The sequence below is a fragment of the Aythya marila genome (genome assembly GCF_965140915.1).
Source record: "Aythya marila genome assembly, chromosome: W".
NCBI lineage: Eukaryota > Metazoa > Chordata > Aves > Anseriformes > Anatidae > Aythya > Aythya marila.
In genome coordinates, this window is record NC_139081.1 from 2000311 (window position 1) to 2014602 (window position 14292).

Consider the following 14292-nt stretch of genomic DNA (forward strand, 5'->3'; position numbering starts at 1 on the left):
CGGGCTTAAATTCGGAGAGCCCCTGGGCGCTGCCCGTCTCAATATCCCGTGAGGAAAAGAGGCCAGGGTGTGCATTATTCATCAAAACTGAATCTCAGCCTCTATTATAATTATTTAGTCATTGGTTGGAGGTTATTTTATTCTTTATATTAGCCTTATATCCTTTCTATCAGCCTTCTATCCCATATATTTATATATAAACGAATTGTATAAATACGTGGCGGGCTTTTCTCTGAATTTCTGCAGAAGGACTGCCCCGAGTTTCTCTCACATCCCATGGTTTTTTGGGGTATTTATCTGTTGGTTCGTGCGTCCTGCTGCTGGCTTTTTCTCCATCCTCCTGCCGGACACGAAGGTGCTGGTGGGTGCCCTACGAGCAGTCGTTTAGCAAGAAAACCGGGTACAAGGCGGACAAGTCTCTGCAGATCCACACAAGAGGCTCAGGGCAGGGCAAACGAGTGCCTCGTCCCGAGAAAACACCCAGAAATACCTTTTGGAAAGCTCCCAGCCCATGGCAGGGCTCTTGCCATGGTGGGGAGGATGAGAAAGGTGGGCTGGTGGACAAAAGCGCGCTGATGGAGGGCCAACACTTCAAGGGAGAGCTCTTGGAGGCACCTTGGACGAATTTAAGTGGAAAAAAAAAATAGCTTTAATACGATTTCTCCTTCTACCTTACTGCTGGAATTCTTTAATTATCGCTACTAAAACGCCTCTTGCTCGACTCCTCAGCGATCGATGCGTTTCCCACCAGTTGTTTAGCAACGAAAAAACCTCCGGGATGGCCCCTGAGCCCTTCCAGCTCCGTTTAGACGGGGCTGAAGAAATGAAATCAATTCGTTTCCTTTTCAAACCTCCTTTGGGCTAAGCACGTGCAAAAGTGATGCTCCGAGAGGCTTTGGGAAGTTGAGCGCTTTGAGAAGGATGCAGTGATTTGCACGACCTCTCCTTTCTGCCTTTTGGGGTTTTATGGAGAGCAAGAAGTGGGGATCCCAAGGGTCCCCATTGCAGGTGGGTGTCCTCTGGCCAGCTTGGGGACACCGCAGTCCCTTGGGGTGGCACAGGCAGGTGGTGGCCCTGATCTCAGCTGGCCCTGTGGGGCAGAAACCACCCCCAAGGGTGAAAATCTCCTTCTGAGAGGCTGCCACTGTTGGAAGTGAGCATAATAATTAAAAGGCAGTGATCCACAGGTCTCCAAACAGATTTTCTTTTGGTGTGTCTTCTTCGAGACCGTTCAGAAATACTGGACCGTCCTATTTCTTCCAGCCACGTGTAATGAGACTGGCACGAAGCCCACTGCAGAGAGGGGAAAAATAGAAGCATGCTTTCATTTTTGAAGCAAAACACCCAGATATTTGTCCTGGTGCCCACCTTGTCGTTGGCCAATATTTGTGTTTGAGCCTTTCTAGCTGCCCGGGAGGCTGCGTTAGCGCCCAGCAGCCGAACAAATCCCGTCCCTTCCCGTGTAATGCTGCTCCTAATCGGCCTCCTGCTGAAATCCAAATCAAATCATGAGGCAGGGATTGAGTTTATTCACCAAAACCTCTGCTTCATCTGGGTGGAATAGCGCAAAAGGCTCCGAGAGCGTTGGGTTGTTCCAGTTGTGGTTGGGTTGGGTGCAAATGTTGCTTTTCCCCCTTGGGTCTTGAGCCAGGATTTGGAGCCAGCCACCAAGCCGAGCACAAATAACACAAAAACCACGTTGGAAAAGTGTCCCCAAGGGTGGGACACTTGTGCCAGAGGTGAGGTTGTAGAAGTAGAGGCTCTCTGTCCCAGATGGGGACTCCCCTCGGGGCTCGGTTTTGGTCACCTGGTGGCTTTGAGCTCATCCATCTTCCCCAAGAGCTCCTTGTCCTGTCCAGGGCTGGCTTGGAAAAGAGCTTTTGGGGAAAACTGTGAGGAGCTGGTGATGGTGGGAGGTTCAACGTGCTCGGGATGTATCGCTGCAGGGAAAGGATGGAGGTCAGGGATGGAAAAAGGACGGAGGGGAGGATGCTGCAAATGCACGTGCACAAAAAAAAAAGTGCTCTGTTTTTTTGCACAGCATTATGGATGCTTGAGGAAATGCTTTCAGCTCCGGTCATAACAGCCTCTTCTCCCCAGCAGCTATTCATTTAGGGTGGGAAGGCTTTGGGGTTTCCCAGCTTGGGAACGAGCTTGCGAAGACGCCTTCCCCTCTGCACGATCCCTTGGCCGCGCGTACGCACGAGGAAAAGCACTTTTATTATTGACATTCCGTAGTTTTGCCATCCGGGCGGACAAAGGGATACGAAACCCACAAAGCTTTTGATTTTGTGGCCGCCTCGAGGCGGGTACGTCCTGATCCCCGACTATTTCGGGCATTTCTGGAACGCCTTTGATCTCCGGGGTGCCGGGAGGAGAGATCAGCCCGGGGAAACTGGGGCGAGGAGCAGGGCACGAGGAAAGGCTGTGCCCGGCTTGTCCTGCTCCTTTCTCCCTAGCAAGGTGAAAAACAGGGCTCCTGGCCATACCACCCGGGGGTATTTGCTATATTTACATATTATTTAATGTTTTAAGACAAGGACCAAACCCCTCTGTTTTGCAACGCTGTCGGCATCGCCTGGATTTGCCCCAAACTCTTGTGTTTTGAGCAAATATTTGAGGTCTCGGCCCCCCACTGGTTATTTCTTTGGCACAGGGGGGAACTTTTAAGGCTGCCAGGGCAGAGTATTTATTGAAGTTGGAATTGCAGCGTTTCATAAAAAGCTTCTCAAAGGGGCTTGGAAATTAAATTCCCTGCTTACCTTGAGTTTGTACCCTGCTTTGTTGGTAGCAAGCCAGTTGTATACCTTGTCCGGGAGAGACCTGATTGAAAATCTGCTTGGAAATCAGACTGCTGGCTTATAATTTACCCCCAAACCTCAAATTAGGACTTTTATTTCCAGGCTGACACAATGTTTTAGCAGCTCTGACTTTACAATGAGTGGTGGATTGTGTCCGTGGGGAATTAATTTATTTCTGACTTAATTTCTTGATGTTTCGAGCTTTTATTATTTTTTTTTTCCCCGTCTTTGAGCTTTTCTTTCTTTCTCCCCCTCTGCAGTACACCAGGGTTTGGATTCCTGACCCCGACGAAGTTTGGAAATCGGCCGAAATTATCAAGGATTACAAAGAGGGAGATAAAAGCCTCCAGCTGAAGCTTGAAGATGAAACTGTAAGCTTTTGAACGTTGTTATTCTCTTCGGTAATTGAAACTCTCAAATTAATGGGTGGGGAAAAAAAAAAAAAAGCCTGAGCCATCTCACATTTTTCAGAAAACATTTTATATGCTTCTCCCTGCCTCAGCTCTTGAAGCTCTCCCCTGCTTGTGTTAGAGGAGGCTGCGAGAAAAGCCTTTGACCCCCCTCAACTCCTTTCAGCCTCTGGCAAAGCTGTGATAGCAGAGCAATTTTATTTTTATGTAGCGGCAGAGATGTTGTTAGGAATATCAGGCTCTGGGGTTTTGCTGCTGAGCAAATTGGAAGGAGCGAGGCTGGTGGCACCTCCTTGAGACTGGCTACCGACGGAAAATCAAACAGGACATGATCCTACATTCAAAAAAATACTTTTTTCGGGGCCTATATTTATTCTTTACGTGTAATAATAAGCAGGACAGAGGCTGGGGCACAGTGGCTGCTGTCTGTCCACCTCCCAGAGCTCATGGGCTGGGACATCCTATAATTATAGGGGCTGCACGCGGAGTTCACCAGGGGGATTTGGGTGTTTTTTGGGAAGGGGAAGACGTGCCATGTACCTGCCACGAGGTGCATCCCACCTGGATGAAGAAAAACGAGTATTTTCGTGAAGAACCTCACCTAAACCAGCTTTCCTCACTGAGCAAGCAGGGTTTCCTTTATCATATAACAGATGACCTGCTCTGTAGCTAAAACATTTTAAGAGAGAGGTCGCTTTCTCCAATTTAGAAATGCTCTGAGAACAGTGAGCAACTCACCTCCCGTGCCAGCCGCCCGTTTCCACGCGGGGAATACTTTTTCCTGAAGGATTTAATGGGAAGACGGAGAGCAGGAATGAGGCACGCTTGATTAGGCTGCTCTTCAAAACAATTTTGCTTTCAGAGCAGCAAACGCGGGCCAGTTGCAGGACGTCAGCGCGCTGGGCTTGAAAAGGAAGGGATTTGTGGTGAAATGCGTGCCTGGCGTGCTTTGGCTCTGTTGGGGTCAGTCCCTGCCGTGCTCGTTGTCCTCCCCATTTTCTCTTTCCAGCAGGAGGCACGTCGGTGGGTTGTCTGCAACCAAAAAGCACGTCAAAGCCCAGCATCCGCACGTGCCAGTTCAGCCTCCTGTCCCCTTTATCTCTTTTAGAGCTGAAGTTGAGTTTAGGTTATTAAATTGAAGTCTTTCCTCCAAGTTATTTTGTGGTTTTCAACTGTAACACGTAGCTTTTTGTTTTAAACCTTGTACCTGTCACTCGACGTTGTGTTGTACCTTGAGTCAGAGCAGTTTTTTTTTTTGGTTGGATCACATCTGTTTCTGTCAAACAAGATGTGAAGGGATACAGGAGCTATTTCCTTTAATAATTCCTGCAACACCTTCTTAATGCTTTTCCCCACAAAGCCCTGCCTGGATCCACATTGAGTTGGGCTGGAGAGCATCACCGAAGGGGAACCGTGCAGGTGTGCATTAGATAAAAAAAAAAATTCAGAGTATAAATAACTTCAGGGGAGTCAAAGCTGTTGAAAGCAAGCCTTTTATTCCTGACAGCCAACATGTATTACCCAACAGGTTAATGCTTCCCTTTTGTCCTTGCATTTTAAGTGAATTTTCACGCGTTTTGTGGCTGCTGGCTGCATACAGCGTGCTCCTTCCCAACGACCAGCTCAGTTTTAAATATCACAGGGGATCCCTGGTGTGCTTGCCATTAAGATGGGAGGCTGAGTGCAAACTCTTGAAGATTGGCCTCGGCTGCGTGGGATTAGAGTACAAAACCAGCCTGAGATCTTCAAACACGTCGTGTGAGCCTGTCCTTGTGTACGTGGGGTGATCCTTGTGCAGTTGACTTAGGCAGCGATCCAGTGGTGGTTTCCTTCTGCTTGCAAACTGGATTTCTCCCTTTGGCTGGGAGCTGAGCGTGGGGACCCCTTCCTGAGACACTGATTTATTTACTCCACTGCAAAGGGAGAAAAAAAAATACACTTTTTTCTTTAGTTGGTGGCTCTGCTGCTCGTTTGGGGCTGGGCCAGGAGTACTTGGCATATGGGCAGCCGTATGCTTCAACGTTATCACCCGGCTCTGCAGAAATTGAAGCAGCAGGGACTCTGCTTCTCCCTGTCCTTCTCCGCCTGAAGGGGTGCAAGGATTTGAGTATTAACGTAGCCTGAATTAAAGATGAGCTGAGAAATCATGCTGCTGGGAAGAATGTGGTTTATTCCGAAACGAGGCTGTCCTTCAAAGAGCATGAAGATGCTTGGATCAGCTGGGGTTTTCTTTATGGTTCCTGTTACTGGCCAAAGGCTTTTTGCCCCAAGCCTGGCCTGAAAACAACCCAGGTGTGCTCGGGTTGGAGTTTCTGGACCATCCCTGTCTCCTAAGACCATCTGTTGGCCATGGTCATCTCCAAGCTCTTTAGCAAAGGGGTTTCTTTTCTGGATCATCCAGGTTCCTGTAGCATCTAACATCGAAAGTCTTTAATTACAGTTAAAGTAGAAGGTACAGGCATTGCATTTTCTCAAGCTGGAGTTATCCTTGGATAAATTATAAGATATTAAAGGAGCTGTCGGTTTTTGTGTTCTCACGTCCCTCATGCGTGTCTCTTCAGCTCTACGAGTACCCCATTGACCTCCAAGGCAATGAGCTGCCTTTCCTCCGCAACCCCGATATCCTGGTGGGAGAGAATGACCTGACGGCCCTCAGCTACCTGCACGAACCTGCGGTCCTCCACAACCTCAAAGTCAGGTTCCTCGAGTCCAACCACATCTACACGTACTGTGGTGAGTATCGTGGTGGGGCCGTGTCCAGGTCTTGTAGGCTAAAGGCTCCTTTCCAAACTCTTCTTCCTCGGATAAGTTGGTCATATAGCACGTAACGCCCCGCTGGGGTGAAGGCTGCTCTCTGAAAATTGATGTTTGAGGACGTCCAAGTGTCCAGACCATGTGTTTATCTCCTGGAAAGCAGCAGGTTAGAGCACAACTACTCAGAAACCTCTTCACACCATGAGCAAGAGGCTGTGCCGTGAGTAAGGTCCAGGACTGTGAGTTTGGGGTGGGTGGGAAGCACGCGTGTGGCCAACAAGTTTTGGGTTATACATATCTGGGGACAGGGGACATAGTACACGATTCTTGGTGGAAAAGCCTTGTTAGATGACTTTGAGGCCAATTTGGAGGTCTGTGGAGAAAAAGTAGGACCTATCAAACCATGGGAGAACAGCAACGTGCCAGGAAGATGTCATCCAACTCCATGTCCATGGCGTGTTTCCCTCCCAAAAGAGAGTTTCCTGCTGTAACGGGTTTATAACGGGGACCAGATCTATGGGATTTGGTGTCCCAGAAAATTGCACAATTTATCCAGTCATGAGAAGAATTACAGAACGTAATTCTGTAATTACGTTACGGAAGAGCAGACAATAATGATGTTTTGTTAGTGGCGTTGCCGAGCATTATTTTTTTTTCTGCAAGAGAAGCTCCTTTCTGGAGACCTTTCCATCCAGCATTTGTGATCTCCAAAGAAAATGAGTGTTGATGGCAGAGGTTAGCAGCGTGTGGGTGGAAAAGACTGCAAGACACACCTTTTCTTGATGATTTTTGGGGTCATCAGACTCTAAAATTCAGAGCACGAGGAGGCCAGCTGCAAACTTGGCTTTGTCATCCCTGGGGAGAGAGGCCTGCCAAAATCATTCGAGGCAGCAGTTACCTGTGGATGGATAGCAACAGCTCGCAACCCTTATAATAAAAATAAAATTAGGAAAAAAAAAAAAGCTGACTCAGCCAGTTTTCTGCAGTTAAGCAGGAGAATATCGAATATTGAACCCTTTTGCTGGCACTTGAGATCATTTTGCTCACAGTGCTGCAGATTAAAGATTCCCCAAGAATCAGTTTGCGTGGCAGGGCATGTACAGCTGTCATGAGGTGGTGCATTGTAGGGTTGTTGAGGAAATGCTTGGCACGTTTCTGTAGAGCACTGCCCTTGAAAAGACGTTAAGCCAGGAGAAAGTCCGCCTTTGCACAACGGAGATTATTTTCTATTCATTTTCTATTTTCTATTCATTTTTCTCACCAGTTTCATGTGCCTCCTCTGTAGCTATCCTGCAGCTTATTCCCTTGCTATCAAATCGCAGCACTTTGATGGAGATGCCGAGATAAGAACTAGGAGTCTTTCCCATTCCTTTCTCATTTCTTTTCCCCAAGCATCGTATTAAAAAAAAAAAAAAAAAAAATCAATTGAAACAACTAAGGCAAGCCCTGTAAAGCCTGAAGCATTAACTCCAGGCTTGCTTTGTAACCTATCTGTGTATTTATCTCTTCTAAGGCATTGTCCTCGTGGCCATCAATCCCTACGAGCAGCTGCCGATCTACGAGCAAGATGTCATCTATGCCTACAGCGGCCAGAACATGGGGGACATGGATCCCCACATCTTTGCGGTGGCAGAGGAAGCCTATAAGCAGATGGCCAGGTGAGGGCTGCTCAGTCAGATCCCACAGTCGGATCAAAAATAGGGAATTAAACGTGGCAAATGCACGGTTTTGAGTTAGGAGGCACCTTTGGTGGTACCTGGAGATATTTACGGGTCCGCAAAAGCAGCGCCTTCCCCAGATGGATGCAGTGTTTTGCTTTATTTCCGTATTTATCGTGTTGCTGAGGACAGATGTGGGATTTTGCTCTTATCAGATAAGCCATGATCTGCTTTAGGCAGCTGGGATGCACGTGAGCATGGTGGGACTATGAGTGCCTGGGCAGGACTGAGGCCTCTGAGCGTGTTAAATTGGTGTGAAACCATCACTTCTTTGGGTTGTCTTAATTTTCACGTGATTACATGATGTCCACCAAGGGGGATGTCTGCTGCTTGGGGTTAGAGGTGGGACGGGGAGGAGGGGGTGAAGCTTTGGGAGAGTTATCCCACAAGCACAGGAGTGGTGTAGGACCACAGGATTTGCAGAAAAAGCTGGATGCACCTTATCCAAGTAGGGTATGAAGAAGGAGAGACTGCAGGTGATGCTTCCCAGGGACTGAAGGAGAGATCTGCCCATTGCAATCCCAACTCAAAAAAGAGCATCTGGGTATCAGGTAGCTGATAAAAGGTGAGTTTTTGGCAACTCACTCGAGACTGCACACTGAGGAACCGCCGACCTTGTTCGTTGAGGACGAAGAAGAGCCGCGTTCTTCACCCCAAAACCTCTTGCAAAGCATAAATCCCAGGAGAAGGTCATCTTCCTTGTGCGCCCCCAGGAATTCATGGACAGAGTGGAGACAGGTCGGCGTTTTGCAGAAAATTCCTACGCAGCTAGCTGGAGCAAGCAGGATTTTCCTTGCTGCATTTCCAGCTGCCTGGGGAGAAGGTGCTGAAACGAGCCACGAGGGATTTCAGATCCTTTGTGGGTGTGGGTTGCCGATGGAGGAAATTCTTTTTCCTCCCCCATCTGCAAAAAGCACTGTATAAAAGGGTTATCTACCCCCCAAAACATAAAAAAAAATAAAAAATAAAAAACTGTGGAGGTAACTCATGCTATTTATTGAAGATACTGCACAAAAAAAGACCTAGGTGAATGCATAGGGTCTTTGGGGGCTGTTTATCTTAAAAATGGGCAACTTCTGTCCTTTTGTTTGAAGGCAGGGTTGGCGATCTCAGTTTATTTCCTTGCTGTTATCATCATTTGGGGAAGTGCAATGCAATTGTACGAAATCCTTACATTTTTATATACTGCTATCCATGCAATTTAACACTGACACGTGCTTTCAGTCCCCACTTCGGGGCTTTAAGGGTGTTCTTGTTGTGGTCAGGCTCAATTTGAACGGCGTACTTAAAACGTTTTTAATCTTCCCCTTGCTTTATGGCCACTAATCCTCAGAGCATCCAGGAAGGAGGTTAAACATCACTTCTCCGGCGGAGATGCGGCGAGTCATTGACTCACGCCGCGACGCGGAGAATTAGTGTCGGGCAGGGATTGACCCTGATAATTGCTCCCGGGGTCTGGCTCTGCCCTCGTTTGCTTCAGATATTCTTTTTTTTTTTTTTTTTTTTCCCTCTTTAAGGTTTTTAGTGTGAGTGGCTTTGCTCTCACTGCTGAGATTGAGATGAAGTTGTTCAGCAGTTGGCTTAAAGCTCTAGCGATGGCTTTCGAAAGAGAAAAGAATGGAGACAAGAATGGAAGAGTTCCGATATGACTTAGGTCTGGAGAATACTTCAAAAATATTTCCAAAGGCTCTTGGTTGCATCCACGTGCACCAAGATATCCTCCATCTCTTCTCACCAGTCGAGTGCTGCTGGTGGTAGAAAGCATCACTGTCCTGGGGCTCAAACCCTTGTACAACGTCCTGGCCATGGGTTTTATCACTGGGTTTGGTGTCTTTTGGGGAATGTTTTGAGTTTTGAGTGAGACAAGCCAGAGGGAGGAAGGAACCACACCGCTGAATGAGCTCCCCAGGTGGAACTGATCTTGGCCTCCTCCAACCAGTCACGCTCTTGTTCCAACCAGTCACGCTCTTGTATCTGAAAAGGCATGGAAAAATGTCAAAATTGGTAACAAAAAGCCTTAATTATGAATCCTAGATTAAAAAGAAGCCCGGGGTACGAAATGTTACCTGGTGGCAGTGCTGATTGGATGCTAAATAATGCATAATTCTGCTCTTTTGAGCTTTATTGGCTTCATTCAAGTGAAGAGACTCCCTGCCTGGTGTGGTTTTCATCTTCTGGCTCAAAGGAAAAAGCCTGGGGCCAAGTTCCCCGAAATGTGCGAACTTGGGCAGTCCTGCTGAGATGTCAGAGAAGGGTAAGAAGCAATAATTACCAAGTGACTTCTAGGCAAGAAGTCCAGCACTGAAAGAGTCCAGACTTCCCTGTTTATTTAATTGCACAGGGGATCAAATGACTTCAGCTATTTCCTAATTTTAGGGTGCAGGGTTTCATCTCCTGGTGTCTCTGTGAACACTTGGTGATGTTCTGGAGGTGTTTAGGGTGTCTTTTACGCTTTAGCTGAGAGGCATCACAATTTTCTAAGGCAAGGGAGGCGGAGGCACGTGAAGACGGAGGCTGATGGCGTGATGTGAATGTTTTATCAACACGAGGACAGATTGATTTACGAAAGTTTTTCTTCTCTGGTGCCACAGGGACGAGAAGAACCAGTCCATCATCGTGAGCGGGGAGTCGGGTGCTGGAAAGACGGTCTCTGCCAAATATGCCATGCGCTTCTTCGCGACCGTCGGTGGCTCTGCCAGCGAGACCAATATTGAAGCCAAAGTCCTCGCGTCGAGCCCAATTATGGAGGTAAAAGCTGAAATTTCCCTCTGTGCTGCTCGTAGTGATCCCCGTTTCTCTCCTGATGTGTCTAAAATGTCAAGAACTGTGCAGAGAGGCCGTGGCCACTGGGTTTTGCTGGGGAGGAGCCCAGCCTGTGGCTGCAGAGCCTCTCCAGAGGGCCTGGATAAAGCTGGTGGTGAAGGAGGGCGTGGGTGTCCTGTAAGGCGAAATAGGAGCACTGTGGCTCTTTGGATGTTGGTGGTGGAATCACTGAAAACGTGGTTTTGCCAGGATTTTTGTGGAATTAAAACACACGGTGACAAAAATGAGCATTTGTACAGCAAGAGAGGTCTTCCCCTAAGCCACACCGCTCCTTCATCAGCTCCCAGTGCTCTTCCTTCTGCTGCTGGGAGAGGGATTTCCTCAAATCCTCCCGTGACTATTTATGCAAAGCTGATTGCAAATTTAACGTTTAATTTCGTGTCACGCAGGCGATTGGGAATGCGAAAACAACGAGGAACGACAACAGCAGTCGCTTTGGGAAGTACATTCAGATCGGCTTCGATAAAAGATACCACATCATCGGTGCCAACATGAGGACGTACCTGTTGGAAAAATCCAGAGTCGTGTTCCAGGTGAGGAGACCTTTCTTTCGGGGGCTGTGCTCAGGGAATTCAATAGTCTGGATCTTCTCTTTGCGTTAAGCAAGTCACCTTGCTGCGGGAACATTTGATTGCGTGTCGGTTTTGGAGTCTAAATTCAACTGTGAGATATCGGCAAAATGTCCCAAGACTTTTTTTTTGGGGGGTTTAATTTTTCCTGAAATGATCAGTATTTCATACAATCAGTATTTCATGGCATTCCTTCTTTGAAATGCAGAAGTTATTTGAGCTCCACGGTTGTACTGATAGCCCCATTTGTCAGCGCAAGCAATCCTAGAAGCCAGTCTGCTCTTTTTTTTTTCTTTCTCTTTTCCTCCAATCTTTCATCTCCACACCTTCCCAGAGGCCGCTCTATGGATTCGTTAGGTGGGATTAATGCAAGACATCCCTCCCAGGTTTGCATTACTGCAGGCAGATATCGCATATAATGCTCATAAACGTGTCAGTCAGCGGAGAAAGCCCCTCTCCTTCATCCTGAAGGTTGGGAAAAAAATGCTGCAACCTCTTCTCCCCCCATTAGCTCATTGTTTGCCCCCCACAGGCGGAGGACGAGCGCAACTACCACATCTTCTATCAGCTTTGTGCCTCGGCGAGTCTCCCAGAGTTCAAAGACCTTGGACTCAGTGAGTATTTCCACCTCCTCGTGCTGTCCCAGGGCGACAGGAAAGCACGGCGGGGTTAGAAATTTGTAAAGATCTGTGTTTTAAACGAAGCCTGAGCATGGGTTGATCCGGCCAGCTTCTTGGCAGGAGCACTTTTGTCCTTTGAGTCTGTTAACCTCCCAGATCCGCTGTCAATGGTTAACCCGGGACGCATCCCGAGTTGTTGTGCCTTTTTTTCTTTGTTTTTGTCCCATTTCCCCGCTGTGATTTCACAAGCACAAGCCGCCGGTAGAAATCCGAGTCTTTCAAGGTGGCTTTTTAAAAAAGGAGAGCTCCCTGCTGCATCACCCAGGGGGGCTTGATGCTGCTGTGCAGCTCTCAACCTCAGCTCTCAAGGGAGAAGGAGAAATGGCAACAGCTGGCACCGCAGGAGGCGGTGGGCACGGGGCTGCTGTCCCATGGGGCACTTGTCTGGAGGAGAAGCCTTTTAGCATCATTTCTACTCAAAATTTGATGATGTCGGTGTGTGTAGTCTCCAGCTGTGCTTTTCCACGCTGCTTCTGCATTTGCTTAAAACGCAAAAAAAGAAATGATTCTCTGCAAAAACATCAAGCTCTGTCTTCGGTGTTTTCTCCCCTTTTTACTAAACGGAGCAGGATGTTTGCTTTCCCATATCAAAAGCGGGATCTGATGCTTCTCCTCGGAGTCTCACACACACAAAGAACTGCTGTTTCCCTGGTTTATATTGCAAAATGCTGGAAAAAGAGTCTCTAAATTTACCTGAGCCCAGCAAAGCGATCCAGTAAGCTGGTTCTTCAGGTAGGGCGATGCACGAGATGTGCCAAAGAGTTGAATTTTAAGCTGGCAAGTAAATCTGTGACTTAGCACGTGGGAGCTGGCGTGCATCACAGCGCCCTTTCCAAGCCTGATATTGCCCTGAAATAACTTTGTAGGGCATGGATGCTTGGATGGGGTCACGGATGCTGACTCTGCTGGCGTCTCTCCATGCCCTTTGCCCCCTGTGTCCGAGGCATTATGCTGAGAAGGTGCTAAAATACTTGAAGCTGTCACGAGTAGGTAAAAATATTTAAAACTATTTAAAAAATGTATCAAAAGTAGGAGATAAAGGTAGGCAGCTCCTAAGTCAGATGAAAGCTTTGATCCAGCAGGCTGGGGATGAGGCAAAGCAGCTGCGGTGGGCGAGTGCTGCTCGCTGAGGCTTTTTCATTTCTTCTCTTTCAGCCTGTGCTGAAGACTTTTTCTACACTTCTCAGGGAGGCAGCACATCTATCGACGGCGTGGACGATGCTGATGACTTGGAGAAAACCAGGCACGCCTTCACCCTGCTCGGTAAGGGGCTGCTTGGAGGCTTCCCAGCAGCAGTCTCGGTATTTTGCCTGAAAAAAATCCATCTCCTCCATCTTTCTTTTGATCTACTCCTGAAGGTGTTGCCAAAATGTCAGATTTGGGGGCTTGTCTCTGCCCCAGCCTGGCTCACCTCCAGTTAATTAACGCCAAGCAGCATCTTTGGCTTTGTGCACGTTCACAACAGTGGCCAAAATGCTTTGATACAACCGTGTCTGTAAAGAAATAACAGCACGCGAGGGGCTCCTCTGGCATCTGAGCTGTTGTTTCGGAGCCATGGGGTGAGGATGAGTTTGTTGGGACACAAAATCAGTAGCCCAGGCAGGAATAAAGCACCACGAGGGCTTCAAAATGAACGGAAAATTGCAGTTCGTGTCGTTTTGTCGTGAAAACCAGCTGTTGATTGCTCCCCTAGGAGTGAAGGAGTCTCACCAGATGGCCATTTTTAGGATAATCGCTGCCATCCTGCACCTAGGAAATCTGGAAATTCAGTCGGAGCGGGACGGCGAGGCCTGTAGCATGTCGGTAGGTCACCAGTGGGAGTGGGGAGCTTTGTGTGCTCGTCCATCAGCCCGTGCCGGGTGTGCTGTGCCCTTTTGTCACCATTCCTTTTCCTCCTGGCATTATTTCCTGGCTGATCCATTTTTTCTTGGGAAATGGTGCCTCATTTCTCCTCTTTAGCCTGCCCATAAGCAATACAAAGGCTGTTTGCCTCGGTGTGTCCCAAATCCGCTTTTTGGCTTTCTTAAAAGTCTTGGTGCATGCCATACTGGGAAGGAAAAATCAATTTCCTACAACCACGTTCCTACTGGCAAAGCCACCAGGATCCAGGACTCAAGGGAGGGTGGCACAAGCTGCCAAGTATTTCAATTAATTAACAAGAATAAATAAGTTGAAAGATGCCTTAGCAGGGATTTTTCCCTTTCTGTGTGTTGGCTCAGGGTTAAAAATAAATAAATAAAGAGATGATACGGAGAGCACTGTCCTATCAATTATCATTGCATCCCAGACTGGGTCGTTTGTTCCTAATTAAAGTATTTAAATGGGCTCTGCACACGTTTTAGCGTTACCCTTGAGATAATGCGGCGTGCAATTAGCGGGATGCTGGGGGTAATTTGCCTGGTATTTAGTCGTATGGATATGTAAAACTGGCCTGCTCCACCGAGGTTGAGTTGTGTAATGGAGTTCATGGTGTTTAATTGCCTTCAGATGGAACTGTGTGGTATTAAATGAACCCTGTTATGACTTGGAATCCGGGG

The 14292-nt window shown here is 47.8% G+C and overlaps 1 protein-coding gene across 2 annotated transcripts in view; it reads left to right on the forward strand.

Moving 5' to 3' along the window:
• The window catches only part of LOC309889438 (unconventional myosin-Vb-like), a 73295-nt gene that overhangs the window by 5272 nt on the left and 53731 nt on the right, over positions 1-14292 (forward strand). For both annotated transcript variants that reach the window (XM_082782285.1, XM_082782284.1), the window contains exons 2-9: positions 3062-3172; positions 5773-5944; positions 7479-7623; positions 10275-10431; positions 10896-11039; positions 11608-11689; positions 12911-13018; positions 13449-13558. In XM_082782285.1, the coding sequence (XP_082638411.1) occupies positions 3062-3172; positions 5773-5944; positions 7479-7623; positions 10275-10431; positions 10896-11039; positions 11608-11689; positions 12911-13018; positions 13449-13558 (1029 nt within the window). The remainder of the gene's footprint in view (positions 1-3061; positions 3173-5772; positions 5945-7478; positions 7624-10274; positions 10432-10895; positions 11040-11607; positions 11690-12910; positions 13019-13448; positions 13559-14292) is intronic.